A 14798-nucleotide genomic window follows, 5' to 3' on the forward strand; every position below is an offset into this window, starting at 1 on the left:
GATTAGAGCAGGCAAAGAGAAGCTGAAGACAGAGCATTTCAGACCCCAGTGATAAAGGTACTGAGCTAAGGTTGAGGCAACTGGAGGGACAGTTTCTTCATCCATTCAGGCTGCTATAACAAAATGCCTGAAACCCAATAATTTACACACAACAGAAACTTAACTCTTCACAGTTCTACAGCCTGGGAGGTGTAAGATCAAGGTGCTGGCAGATTCTGTCTGGTAAGGGTTTGCTCCTCATAAAAGGGCTCCTTCTTGCTGTATTCTCAAATGGTGGAAGGGAGGAACAAGCCCCTTGGGCCTCTTTTATAAGGGCAGTAATCCCATTCAGAATCACTTCCCAAAGGCTTCACTTATTCATACAGCCACCTTGGGAATTAGGTCTCAAGCTATGAATTAGGACATAAACGTTCACACCATAGCAGAAAGAAAAGGAAACACGGGCACTGCTGTTGAGATAGATTCCACAGGACTGTGTTTAGTTGTGCTCTTTCTTTTTCCACGGCAAAGCTTGCTGTTTAGGGAGTTAATTTCAGATTGGAATATGAGAAGAAAATTTATTTATGTGACTATTTTCCTTTTGGCATTTTCTTAGTTTACATGACTTTTTTTAAAGAAAGTTAAATTTTAAATAATTTTGAAGCTAGAGTTTTGGGGATTTATTATGTATAAAATTTCCTTCAAGATTCTAGAGTATCAGAGTATTTGTGAATGATAAAAAGGAAGGTTGGGGAATGAGGAAGACCAGTTTATTATGAAGGCCAAAATTTATTGTACCTATTTCTATGTGACCTTTGATAACAAAAATCAAGAACTTTTGTTTCTCTTTTAGGTGACAGGAGCCTGTTGCCTATTTCTGGCTGGGAAAGTAGAAGAAACACCAAAAAAATGTAAAGATATCATCAAAACAGCTCGTAGTTTATTAAATGATGTACAATTTGGCCAGTTTGGAGATGACCCAAAGGTAAGAACGATAATAACTTCCTGCCTTCTGGTCTTGATTCCTCTTGGTAGCATTATGATACAGTTCCACATGTTGACAATGCCTGTGGCCCTTGTGTCTGCCAGTCTCTTGAGTTCCTAAAAGGGCCTTCTGTAGAAGTTACTTTATGCTTTTGTGAGAAAGGAGGGAAGATCGTGTAGCCTACACTTACTCAGTGCTTCCTTATATGCCCAACAGTATTCTAAGCACTTTGGGGCAATGGCACATTCATGGATATGAGCAAAATCCCCTTAATTGCCATTAAGACTGCACTTCTTAAGTGCAGTAGTGATGGCAGGGTTACAACTCCGGCTGGCTTCTGGGTCAAACAAAAATACATATGCTGTATGTACACATACATGTGCCTACATATGCCATGTATCTTTTGCTTCCAAAGAATGTTGGAAAGTGTCGACATTTGCAGCATTTTTATGCACCCAGCGCTTGATACTGGTCACACCACCCATCCTGTCCTTTCCATACAACTCATGCCAGTGTCAGCAAGTGGTGCTCAAATAATTGTACATATCCTTTTATTGTGTTTTTAAAATACCACTTTTAGGGACCTATGGCAGTGTTCCTCCACTCCCATTCTCATCAAGTTCCCCTTATTGCAACCCCTGTAACGCCTGATAATTATTCTTCATAACATTTATCACAGTTTGCAATTAAATAGATTTTCAAAAGTACTTTATTTAGGCCAAGGCGGGCAGATTGCTTCAGCCCAGGAATTCAAGACCAGCCTAGGCAACATAGCGAAACCCCATCTACTATATAAGAATAAACTGGCCGGGCGCGGTGGCTCACGTCTGTAATGCCAGCACTTTGGGAGGCTGAGGCCGGTAGATCACGAGGTCAGGAGATCAAGACTATCCTGGCTAACATGGCAAAACCCCATCTCTATTAAAAATACAAAAAATTAGCCGGGTGTGGTGGTGGGCGCCTGTAGTCCCAGCTACTTGGGAGGCTGAGGCAGGAGAATGGCGTGAACCCAGGAGGTGGAGCTTGCAGTGAGCTGAGATCACGCCACTGCACTCCAGCCTGGGTGACAAAGTGAGACTCCATCTCAAAAAAAAAAAAAGAATAAACTAATATTACTTTAAAAAAAAAAAAAAAAACTTTATTATTTTTTGCTGGGCATGGTGGCACGCACCTGTAGTCCCATCTACTTGGGAGGCTGAGGTAGGAGAATTGCTTAAGCCTGGGAGGCAGAGGTTGCAGTGAGCTGAGATCACGCTACTGCACTCCAGCCAGGACGACAGAGCAAGACTCCACCTCGGGGAAAAAAAAAAAAATACTTTTTTTTTAGAGCAGTTTTATGTTCACAGCAAAAATGAGTGGAAAGTACAGAGATTTCCCATATACCCCCCACCCCACACATGCACAGCTTCCCCCATTTGCAGCATCCCCCCCACCAAAGTGGTACATTTGCTACAACTGATGAGCCTGCATTGACACATCACCCAGAGTCCAAACTTTACATTAGGGTTCACTCTCAGTGTTGTACATTCTGTGGGTTTGGACATATGTATAATAACATGTAGCCACCATTATAGTATCATATAGTCTATTTTCATAGCCTTAAAATTTTTCTGTGCTCCACCTGTTTGTCGCCTTCTCCCCGCTAACCCCTGGCAACCACTGATATTTTTACTGTCTCTATAGTTTCGCCATTTCCAGAATGTCATCGAATTGGAATCATATAGGATATAGCGTTTTCAGATTGGTCTCTTTGACTTAGTGGTATGCATTTAGATAGTAGTATCCATTGGATATATTTTCATCAAATTATCACACACATAACTCCCTCCCCTTCTCAGCTCTAAGATGCATGAGAGCAAAGACTATCGTTTTGTTTGATGCCTCATACAGTGGCAGGACAGAGTAGGCATTCAGCAAGTACTCATGGAATAAATGTCAAACTAATGTTCTGAGGAAATGTCTGAATCACAGTTAAAGCAAAGCTAAAGCCAAGAAGTTCAGTACCATTCATGGTGTTGTTTTTCCTAACTAGCTTGTATTGTCTCACAATAGTTATCTTTTTCTCTGCTGAGCATTATGTATGCATATGCAGAATGTATAGTCATTCTCCTCATTGCTTTGAGGAGTTAACAAGGGCCCAGAACACTTTTATATATATTGTGGTTGTGATTCACACTAGTATCTTCTAAGTATTGCCAATGTGGGTAACTCTTTTGAACTTAATTATAAATCCATTAATCTATTTATAAACATTTGAACCTATTAGGAACTCATAATAACTGCAACCAAAAATGCAGTTTTATGGAAATAATTTCACCATCAGATAATGTTTTCAATGCGCGTGGGTATTTGATTTTTACTGAGTAATGGGGCCCTGTGTCCTGATGTGGTAAGTCTGATTATAGGAACATGCTGTGTTCAGTCACCCCCCGTCATGGGGGCAGGTGAACCTTGTGGCTGGCAAGCTGTGCTTAAGGATAAGGCATCATACAGATCTGGGACCACGGCAGGGTGCAGACTCATGGCAGTTGCTGATTTGTGCTATCCCAGGGTGCCTTGGGATAAAGTGAAGCCCCTTTTACTTTCAGCTTTTACCCACTATACCATGAAGTCAGGAAACCAATCCCTGGTCCAGGAACACTGAGACAGAAGTTCTGCAGCTCCTGTGCCCCAGAAAATGGGAAAAGAAGGGTCACCATACCAATGAGACCTGAATGGGGGAGGGGCTGTACAACCTGCCCCTGCCTCTCTGTCTCGTGCCGTCTTACTGGTGGGGGTCGGGGCCAAAGGAAAACACATGGAGCTGGGAGCAGGGAGGACATTGTGGAACACGTTTTCCTCGGCAGAGAGGAGGCAGTTCTTTTGTGGGGCAGTATAAGTATTTAGGAAAAATAAGATCATGAGTCCCATGAAATTTTTTTTTGCCTTAATTAGCTTTATTTTAATTGTGTGGCTTTTCTCTGTAATGTTAATTATTTCTTTCAGCCTTTGTGTTGGGCACTAGACATGAAGCACAAGGCAGAACAGACATGGTCTCTGCTCTCATGGACTCTGCAGTTGAGTGGCAGGATAAATTTTAATCAAATGAGTATTTAACTATTCGATTATGAGTTGTGGTGTATGGTATAAAAGATCATTTAAGGTGCTATGATATGATAGCATTACATCCAGGGACCCAGGCAACTCCCCTGGATAAATAGGGGCTGAGGGAAAGCATTCCTGAGGAATGATGTTCGCTCAGAGTCCTAAAATGACCCCGTTAATTGAATATTTGGAAGACAGAGGGAAGGCAGGCCTTGGGCTATCCTGTAACAGTACATGGGCTACAGCCTGCAAGCCAATTGATACACTTGGTAAAAAGAATTGTTTCTAAATTTAGAGGAAATGTTGAATCTTCTGGGAAGCAGGTGGTGACAATGACAAAGAAAAAAAAATTTTTTTTTTTTTTGACACGGAGTCTCACTCTTGTTACTCAGGCTGGAGTACAGTGGCACAGTCTCAGCTGACTGCAGCCTCTGCCTCCCAGGCTCAAGCGATTCTCCTGCCTCAGCTTCCCACGTAGCTGGGACTACAGGTGCCTTCCACTACGATTGGCTACTTTTTATATTTTTGGTAGAGATGGGGTTTCACCATGTTGGCCAGGCTGGTCTTGAACTCCTGACCTCAAGTGATCTGCCTGCCTCTGCCTCCCAAAGTGCTGGGATTACAGGCATGAGCCAGCATGTCTGGCCCAATTTTTTTTTTAACACTGTGTGAAAGTTTCTAAGATTTTAAAAAACTTTCATGAGAAAATGCTTGGGAAACTAGGGTTGAAAAACCTTAGTCTTGCCATGTAATTTGGAATAATAAATAATTATTGAATCGTCTCTGTATCCTATGAAATAATACCATACTTCTAAATGAAAGCCAGTGACCTATGGGTCTCTGCACCCGTTGATGAGATTTACGGTCCTCTACAATGCCCTTTCTTTGATGCCAACCAAGGAATTCTCTCAAATTGTCCTCCCCGCACACAGTGTCTTGGTTGTGGTTTATGTTGTCTTTAAGCAGTAGGTGCAGTCCGGCTGTGCAGGGACTGAGTTCAAGACATTAGTCAGAGAGTATCATCAAAGAGGACATTCCATTAACGATAGCAACAGTAAAATATCCAAGGATAAACCTTGTGGAAACCTCGTTAGTGGAGTGGGGAGGACTTTAAAACAACTAAAGGACTGAAAAGATATTAATAAATTTTTGGAAGGAAAATTCAATATGGTTAAAAATCTCCATTCTCCCTAATTTTTCTGTAAATCCACTGAGTTCCCAATGAGAATATTAATAGCATGTATGTTTTCTGGAATGATACTAAGTAAAATTGTTACTAAAATTTGGGTGAGGGGGACATGCAGAATCAAGAAACAGTTTGTAAAAAAGAAGTAATACTTGAGCTATTGTATCCCACTCACATCCCTTTGATCCTGGTCCAGGAGTAGGCAGACATATCAGTGAACAGAAAAGATAGTGTGTATAGGCAGACATACACACATTGTTTAGGAGGTGATTTAGGTAGCATTTTAAATAAAATTGGAAATGATCATTTATTCAGTAAGTGATGTTGGGACAGTTTATTTCAAATAAATGAAAGATTTAAACACAAAATTGATTTGTCCCCATTCACACATAATACACTATATGTGTACATGAGTATATATACACACACATACACACACACTGGTACAACTTATCTGTCTGAGTTTTCATGAGGCTAGCTATCATAAACTCTTTCTTGCTTAAAATGTTTTCAATGAAAATTCCTACAAGACTGCATTTTTTAAATTTAAAGTCTTGAAAGAAATTACAGTTTAGTCAAATTATCAGTAACGTAAAGATCTGTTTTGTAAAGGGAGACTCGTGTGTATTGAAAATAATAATATATTTAAGGATCTTTTTGTTTTCAGTATTTTTTTTACATTAACCCTCTGCTTTGTCTGCCTGTTTGCGATCTTTTCAGAATTTATCAGTGTCTCTGAGCATGTTAAAACTCTTGAGTGGGAGAGAAAGGAATGAAAAATAGTTGCTACAATATAACTTAAGAGAGAATAAATAGACAGGAAAGCTCACTTTTGTAATGCTGCTTGAGACCTGCAATTGTAATTACTATCCTAACATTTGTGATTGATTTTTAGGAGGAAGTAATGGTTCTGGAAAGAATCTTACTGCAGACCATCAAGTTTGATTTACAGGTAGAACATCCATACCAGTTCCTACTCAAATATGCAAAGCAACTCAAAGGTAAGAAGAAAGTTTTCAGAAGAACTTTTTCATTCTGAAATCAAGTCTTTATAATTTGATTATAAAGACTCAAATTATGCTTCTCAAAAGAGGAAAACAAAGTTTGATGTGTCAAATACCAAGGACATGGCTTGCTCAGTCAATTCAGTATTGCAGCTGTTAATGCTGTTTCCTTTTATGTATAAATGGGCTCTGTCATCCAGTTGCCAAGTGATACAAGAGGCAGGAAAATGAGTCAGAATTTTTTAAATGGACTAATAAACTTAGCCTTGGAGCCAGGTTTTCCATACATGGTGGTTCAGCGTAGGTCATGAGGAGGAAGAAGGGGTAGGATGTGGACCCACATCATTCATCCTTGTTTCCCAGGCAAAAACTCTTTGCTATGTATTTGAGTCGTGCTGAACACTTGGTAGGTTTTCAATAAATACTTGCTGCTGCCTATGAACTTTTTTTCCTATTGCTATTAATTTACCTTTTTGTCTCCATTTCTAGGTGATAAAAACAAAATTCAAAAGTTGGTTCAAATGGCGTGGACATTTGTAAATGACAGGTATACATATTCAAATGTTGATTAATTATAGTGTTTTAAAATAGGCAAAGACTTTATGGGCCATTTCATCTAAACCCCTCATTTTGTGTCAGAAGAAATTGACTTGCCCTGGCTTGAGGAGCCAGTTAATGGCAAAGCTGGGGCTGACGTCCAGGTCATCTGCTTCCCAGCAGAGGGTTTCCTTCTGCTCTGCCGTGTCATGGTGGCGAGGTGCTGACATTTTATCACCAGTCTGAAACATAAGTCCAAAACAATACACTGGAGAATTTTGAAAACTCAATACTTAGACCCCATTTGGTTCTACAAAAATATACTTCCTGGTATCATTTTAGAGCCTTGACATTCTTTTGAGAGGCCAGGGATCTAATGAAGGACCATGGTAGGAAACAGGATGCCTGTAAATGGAGTTGTTGCCAGCCCCATCCCACTGCAGTCAGTGAAGCTTCTCTCACATTTGACTTCCCCCATAAGATTTCATTTGAAGAAACAGTTGAGTGGCTAGGATATTAACAGTTTAAATAACATAAGTCATTTTCATTGATGTAGCGATTTTTGGATGTGCTAGAATTCTTCTGATTCTTTAAGGAATAAATTATTAACTGTGGTTAAAGTACCTTAGTTGGGTACCCTTAGAAGAGTAAAGACGAGTTCTTTAATTTATAGTACTTTAATTAAATTTAGGGGAGAATAAGCAAATTAATGGTTAGTCATGGCATCTCTGTGCGTTGGTTTAATCATAAATGTTAGATCATATAATCTAACCTTTTTTTTTTCTTGTTGAACTAGTCTCTGCACCACCTTGTCACTGCAGTGGGAACCCGAGATCATAGCAGTAGCAGTGATGTATCTTGCAGGACGTTTGTGCAAGTTTGAAATACAAGAATGGACCTCCAAACCCATGTATAGGAGATGGTGGGAGCAGTTTGTTCAAGATGTCCCAGTCGACGTTTTGGAAGGTACTAGGCATGCTAAGCTTTCTTGTGAGGATGTTCCATGTTGAGATTATTCTTCCATGTGTACCCTGAGTCCCAAGAATGGATTTTCCCAAATAGACATATGTGAGCAATATTTCAGAAACATCATTAATTAAATTATCTAATAGTTTCCGCTTTGTCCAAACACATACTTTTGATGAACTGAAAACACACACCACTATTGCACACAACAAAGATGGGGTGAGTTGTAAATGTGAGTCATGCGTAGGTCCTCGTAGGGGTATCATAACTGATTCTTTATCCAGGTAAAATTTTATTTAAAATACCAGTTTGTGTAAAATGTGATTGTTGGCTATCATTTAGACATCTGCCACCAAATCCTGGATCTTTACTCACAAGGAAAACAACAGATGCCTCATCACACCCCCCATCAGCTGCAACAGCCCCCATCTCTTCAGCCTACACCACAAGTGCCGCAAGTACAGCAGTCACAGCCGTCTCAAAGCTCCGAACCATCCCAACCCCAGCAGAAGGACCCCCAGCCACCAGCCCAGCAGCAGCAGCAGCCAGTCCAACAGCCCAAAAAACCCTCTCCGCAGCCCAGTTCTCCCCGACAGGTTAAGCGAGCCGTGGTGAGTGGGCCAAAGCAGGCCCTGGGTAGAGCGGGCTTTCCAGGTGGCAGCAACACCTGAGCACTGTTCCCATTTCTAAGCGAGCACAGGGAACACTGGAAGCAGGGGGTGTTCACCGAAACTCGCAGTCCAACTGCTTGTTGGTGGGGAGCCTAAAAACGAAGGTGCTCCAAGGACAGGCTGCCTCTGAGAACCAGGAGGGGGCTCTCTGCCCGGCTTCAGCCCTGCTGCCTGTTTCATCCCTGCCAGGGTTCTGGAGCCTGTCAGGGTGTTGTTGCTGTGTCCTAGCAGTGTTGTTGTGCATGCTGCTTCTACGCAGCTGAGTACCCCAAACAGTGGACTGTTTCCTACACCCAAGTGGTCCTGAAACTTAGTGTTTACTCAGAATTCACCATTCAGGAAAGCTAATCGTTCTGTCTTATTTGGTAAATGGAAAGAGGAAGGGAGCAGAAATGGTGATCTGGTAGGTGCCGGGGTTTGCCCTCAGAGTTCAGGCCAGAAATAATTTTTGTCTGAGGTTGTTCACAGTGACTACCGTCACTGATTCTGATGGTAGCTGGATAATGCATTTTTTCTCATCATACTCGGGATCCCAGCTAACAATTGTATATTTTCTTTTGTAACAGGTTGTTTCTCCCAAAGAAGAGAACAAAGCAGCAGGTAATTTCCTGTTCTGATGTTTTGGTTTTTAGTTTTATGTGTTTATATGCAAAACTTTAAATTCTTAGCCAACATTGTTTCTTTTCAGATCTAAATTGGCCTGAAATCTTAACTTTAGAGCTCATCCAAACTTCCATCAGCATTGTCTTTCTGTTCATCACGTGATCATAGATTTTAAAATTGGGCTCTTACGAAGCTATCAATACAGAAAACATTACTGGCAATAAAAATGTACTCAGTAACATATATAAAAATATAATTATGGGTGTAGGGGCAGGTATGCTGCCCAGACTGCCCTGGCCCGGCCCAGCCCAGCTGCCCATGCAGGCAAGGCCTCTTTTAAACACACTTGGGTTGAGGGGGTGTCACATGTCTAGAACCCAAAGTTAGTTCATGTCTATATTGGAAATAAACAGAAGGAGCGAGCAAAATTGGAACAATTACAGAACAGAAAGTTAGAAATGTTTTGTCACAGGATCAGTCCACCTATCATACTGAACTCTTTGAAGGCACAGACCCTATTGACTCATTTGTCTTTCTTTGTTACTTGGTTCTTAGTTCCAGTAGTTCCTGATTCTTAGAACCATGTTCTCGGTTCTTAGTTCCATTTATTAAACTGCTGTGAAATCTTACAGTTATGATAGAGCTACTTTTTTTTCTTTTTTTCAGTATATTTGAGGGAATGATGAGTTCAGTACAGGTGAATTTTTTTTTTTTTTTTTTTTTGAGACAGAGTTTCGCTCTTATTGCCCAGGCTGGAGTGCAGTGGTGCAATCTCAGCTCACCACAACCTCTGCCTCCTGGGTTCAAGTGATTCTCCTGCCTCAGCCTCCCAAGTAATTGGGATTGCAGGCATGCACCATCAGGCCCGGCTAATTTTGTATTTTTAGTAGAGACAGGGTTTCTCCATGTTGGTCTCGAACTCCCGACCTCAGGTGACCTGCCCACCTCGGCCTCCCAAAGTACTGGGATTACAGGCGTGAGCCTACAGGTGAATTTTTTAATTAGCTTCATATTGACCGACATTAAATGTGAGACACAAGAGTGGGCTGCGCTCCATGCCACACGAAATGCAATTGAGTTGAGTTAACGTGCAGGTCTGTCAGAGTCAGGAAACAAGCTACATGCAACCTTGAAGGAAGAGTTGCATTTGAGCAGCGGGAGCGGACGGGTGGATGGAGCAGTAAGGTGGAAGGGAGATGGAGAGGAGTCTTTCTGGAATGTGACGAATTGAAAGGCAATAGGTTCTGATAGGGTCTAAAACGTGGGTTAGGACCAGATCACAGAGTTTACCTGGAGGACTATGAGTTTGGCAGAGGCAAGGGAAGCCATTGGAGATTTAGCAGGGGAATGACTTCGTCTAAATTCATTTGAGAACGAGTGCCCTGGCAGCAGTAAATAGGGCAAGTGGTTGGGAATGGGGAGAATCTTGTTGGCACCCATGGGAAACATGGTGAAACACGGTGGCCTCGGCGTGCTGGCTGCGGGGCACAAAGGACAGGTCCAGGGGAAACTTTATAGAGGAACTCACCTGTGCGATGCCATGCCGGAGACCACTGGCTGCAGAGGGCTACAAGCACTGAGAATGTGGCTGGGTCAAATTCTGAAGCACTGACAGTACAAAATACACAGAGATTTCCAAGAAAGGAGAACATAAGACATCTCATCAGTAAAGCTTTATATTGGTTACATGTTGAAATAAAATTTCCAATCTATTGGGTTAAACAAATTTTGATCCTTTTTCCTTTTATTTCCAGAGTCTTGCTCTGTTACCCAGGCTGGAGTGCTCCTTTTACTTGTTCAAGTGGTTTCTGGCACACTTGTAATCCTAGCACTTTGGGAGGCCAGGGCATGATTTGAGCCCAGGAGTTCCAGGCCAGACTGGGCCACGTAGGGAGACCCCATCACTACACAAAATTTCAAAATCAGCTGGGCATGGTGGCGCCACACCTACGGTCCCAGCTACGAGAGGCTGAGACAGCAGGATCACTTGAGCCTGGTTGGTTGAAGCTGCAGTAACCATGATTACACTACTACGCTCCAGCCTGAGTGACAGAGCGAGACCCTGTCTCAAAAAATAAAGTGGCTCCTGGAAAGTTTAGAAGTATAGATATGTGGCTCTCAGTTATATTGCTGTTGGACAGTCCTGATGTAGACAGCTTTAGCTATTAACTGCTGTGGAAAAAGGCAGGAGGTGAGTACTTGAGGTGAGAGTAATACCATTTACAGGATACAGAAGGAAAAGGTGGAGTGTGAGGTGCTGATTGCTGGGTCTAGGGATGGGTCATGGTTTTGGTGGCAAGATGGACACTAGAAATGTAGGTTTGTAGTTGCCCACTCAGGGGCTTTGGACTCTGAGGAAGAGGGTGAAGAGAGAGGAGGTCCCTGGACCTTGAATTGAGCCTATATTTGAGATGGAGGAAATCCAGAGAAAGAGGCCAGTGATGGCAGAGGAGACTCAGATCTGAGTGGTGTACAAGCCAGAAGAAAGTACATTTCAGGAAGAAAAAGCCTCAACATGCAAACAGAAAAATAGGGTTCTTTTTCAGTTGCAGTGTGCACGCTGCCTTCTTTAACAGAAGAGATTGGACTTCCCTTGATCTGCCTTGGAGACCTAGTGCTGTCATTGTGGATTCTGGCTACGTGCCACTGCCTGACCCGGAAGGGTGGGCTGTTTCCTCCACCTCAAGGGGTCCCAACTGCTGGGCTTTTATGAACGGCACATTCTTCCTGCCATCAGCGTGTCAGCTACTGACTCCAGTTAATGTGCTGCTTCTGACGTGCTGCCAACTGAAAGTCACTATTTGGGAGAGAGAAAATAAACTATGTCTAAGAATGAAAAGATAGATCCTCTTGTGAACCCTCAGGGGACTCGGTGACATGATGTTGCTCCTCTGGACCTTTCTTTGTGTCCTCTGTACCAGGGAGGACTCCAGACAGGTCATACGTGCTCATGAAGACATTGCTCTACTGGTCTCACACGGTTGGAAGGACTTGTGTGAAGTGGTCAGCAAGGAAACTTAGGTAGACGTGGAAAATGGGCTGCCTGTGGGAAGCTCACAGGTCTTTTGGAGGGAGGTGGTTTTTCATTTGTTAACAGGATTTATGCATAATGGTTTAGCTGAAAGCTTCCTCAAGTTCCCTTAAAGCCTTGGTCATCTCTGTTGTTTTTCTCCAAAGAAATCTCTGCCGGTACATTTTTCATATTACATGCTTATTCATGTGTAGAAGTATGAGTGGTTTTCTAATCTGCTTTTTCTTCGTAGAACCACCACCACCTAAAATCCCCAAAATTGAGACCACCCACCCACCGTTGCCTCCAGCCCACCCACCTCCAGGTAAGCATCTGCCGAAGCAGCTTGGCTAGCTGTGCACATCGCCGCCGAATAGTGGACGCAGCACGTCCTGGGAGCTTAGAAAAGGGAGACTGTGGGGCCCAGATTGACAGCGTCAGCCACGGGCAGGAATCTTTGCAAAACTGTTCTCGGGCCAGGCGCAATGGCTCGTGTCTTTGATCCCAGCCCTTTGGGAGGCTAAGGCAGGGGAATCACCTGACCCCAGGAGTTCGAGATCAGCCTGGGCAACAGAGTGAGACCCTGTCCAAAAAAATTAGCCAGGTGTGGTAGCACACGCCTGTAGTCCCAACTATCATTTGAGCCCTGGGCAGTCAAGGCTGCAGTGAGCTATGATTGCACCACTGCACTGCAGCCTGGGTGAAAGGGAGGCCCTGTCTCAAAAAACAAGTTCTCATTTTGACCAGGTATTTTGAGAATGTTGTAAATTGTTAAGTATATCTGAATATTCTCTGACCTCTCACATCCAGAAATGCTAAACTACACATTGTATTAGAATCAGTTTTAGGAAAGAAAGCCAAACCCTGCCAACTGAACGTTTATCCAGATAGAGGCAGGGTTACTGTGGCTACTAGGCTCTGGCTGTCCCCACACCTGCTTCCTGTTGGCAGTGTGTCATCTTAGTGCATTTTGAAGAATAAGCAATTGTACAGAGTAAATGAAAGAGTGAAAAGTTCTCAGCAGGTACATGGTAAGCTGGAAAGCCTCTCTGATACCACTGGAAATAGAAGAGAAAAGCTGTAAAGTAGATGACATTCTTTACCTGTGGCACCATTTCAGAAGGTGACACACTAGAGAAGGCCTGAGTGACCTGTGTTTTCTTTCCGAAAGATGGTTAATACTTCGGAGGCTTCCGAGCCTCTGTCAGCAGCGCCTCCAGCCTGCTGCACTCACTGTTGGTTGGTGCACGTGGCTCACACTGGGGCTCACAGCACCGTGTGCCCGTAGCAGATGTGCCACAGATTACATGTCTGTTTTTACTCAATCATGATAGTGTTTATGCTTTGGGAGAACAGAGGCGTCATTTTCCACTTTGGGCCAAATCCCAAAACCCCCAATTCAATATGAACTTTACTTAAAAAAAATGCCTGCGGCTGCTCATGAAGCATTTAAGGAGCACCTCCTTGCCAAGTGCAGTTCCCCTGGTCCAAGCCTGGGGCTGTGCCTTCACTGAGGAGACGGATGGTTCACCTGGGGAGCCCGGGGTGGCCAGAGAGGTGCTGCTGCCTCCAGGGCACTGAGTAGCTGCTGTGGAGGCCTCAGAGCTCTGCTCCCTCCCCCATTATAGCCAGCCAGGAGTAGGCCTGGGACTTCAGTGGGACCTGGGAACCAGATACACTGCCAGGAGGCCATGGCTGAAGAGAGCAGGGCCTGGGAGGTGCAGTAAAGCTGGGCCATGAGGAAGGGAGGGAAGCACGCTTCCTGGGAGGCCCTAGACCATGGGAAGAGGTGTTCAGGTCAGCAGTGATGTTTAGGGAGCGGTTCGGTGGCAGTGTATGGCACTTGGTCAGGAGCAAGTGTGCAGAGGGAATGGAGTGCCGAGGATAGACCCCCACTTGCTGTTCCAGCTCAGTCACACAGCACAAGGGCGGGTGTACTGGTGACTTGAAGATTCAGGCTGCAGGGTCGAGTGTTGGAAGAGTTGGCTTCTGCAAGGTAGAGGAGCAGGCCTGTGGGCCCAGGTGGCTGTGGAGTGACACACAGGAGGCATTGAAGGGTGTCAGCGCTTTTCTGCACCTCTTTTTCAGTCAGCTTCTGGAACCACAGGGCATCTGGCCCTGACCTGGAGCCAAAGCCAGTTCTCTAAGGCCAGGCACATACGGCCTTCCTGCCCAGTGGCTGGCGAGGGCTGATCTGCACAGGCAGTCCCCAGTGGCACACCTGTTACCAGCCCGATCAATCCTGCTCATGCTCGCTTTGGCAAGATCAAATGGGTTGTGTGCCAATGGCCACGTCTATGCAATCAGGATGTCATGCTCTGCCTTCCCTAACCCAAGTGCCTGGGTAACCAGAAGCATCTTCATGGCCTTTGTCCTCTTTATGTTCTCTGGAACCAGAAATGTTGTTTGTCTCCTGTGCTGCCTTGGGAAAGGACACTCATTCTGTGTGTTTGGCTACCTGTGGTGGGGTGTTCCGACGCCATTTTCCAGGGGTCTGATGGTGACCAAGAGATCACAGGCCAAAACGTGTTAAATAAGGCTTTGGCGGAAGGGGGCATGAGGGCTCATGGGCTGGGAGGCGCTGTGGGAGGGGCCTGAGGCTGGTTCTGAGCACAAGTATCTTGGGTGTGCTCAACACCTAATGCTGCCTATCCCTGCTGCATACACACAGCAGCACGCACACACACAGCAGCACGCACACACACACGCGGCACGCGCACGTAGCACGCAGCACGCACACACACAGCAGCACGCGCACACAGCAGCACGCGCA

The 14798-nt window shown here is 44.2% G+C and overlaps 1 protein-coding gene across 1 annotated transcript in view; it reads left to right on the top strand.

Annotated features, from left to right (window-relative positions):
- Positions 1–14798, top strand: part of CCNK (cyclin K) — a 31188-nt gene that overhangs the window by 14263 nt on the left and 2127 nt on the right. The window contains 7 exon segments of the mRNA XM_017857905.1: positions 833–964; positions 6130–6235; positions 6728–6785; positions 7572–7741; positions 8084–8352; positions 8979–9012; positions 12279–12350. Of these exon segments, the coding sequence (XP_017713394.1) occupies positions 833–964; positions 6130–6235; positions 6728–6785; positions 7572–7741; positions 8084–8352; positions 8979–9012; positions 12279–12350 (841 nt within the window).

This window comes from Rhinopithecus bieti, unplaced genomic scaffold, assembly GCF_001698545.2.
Source record: "Rhinopithecus bieti isolate Rb0 unplaced genomic scaffold, ASM169854v2 scaffold_41913, whole genome shotgun sequence".
In the NCBI taxonomy this organism is placed as follows: Eukaryota; Metazoa; Chordata; class Mammalia; order Primates; family Cercopithecidae; genus Rhinopithecus; species Rhinopithecus bieti.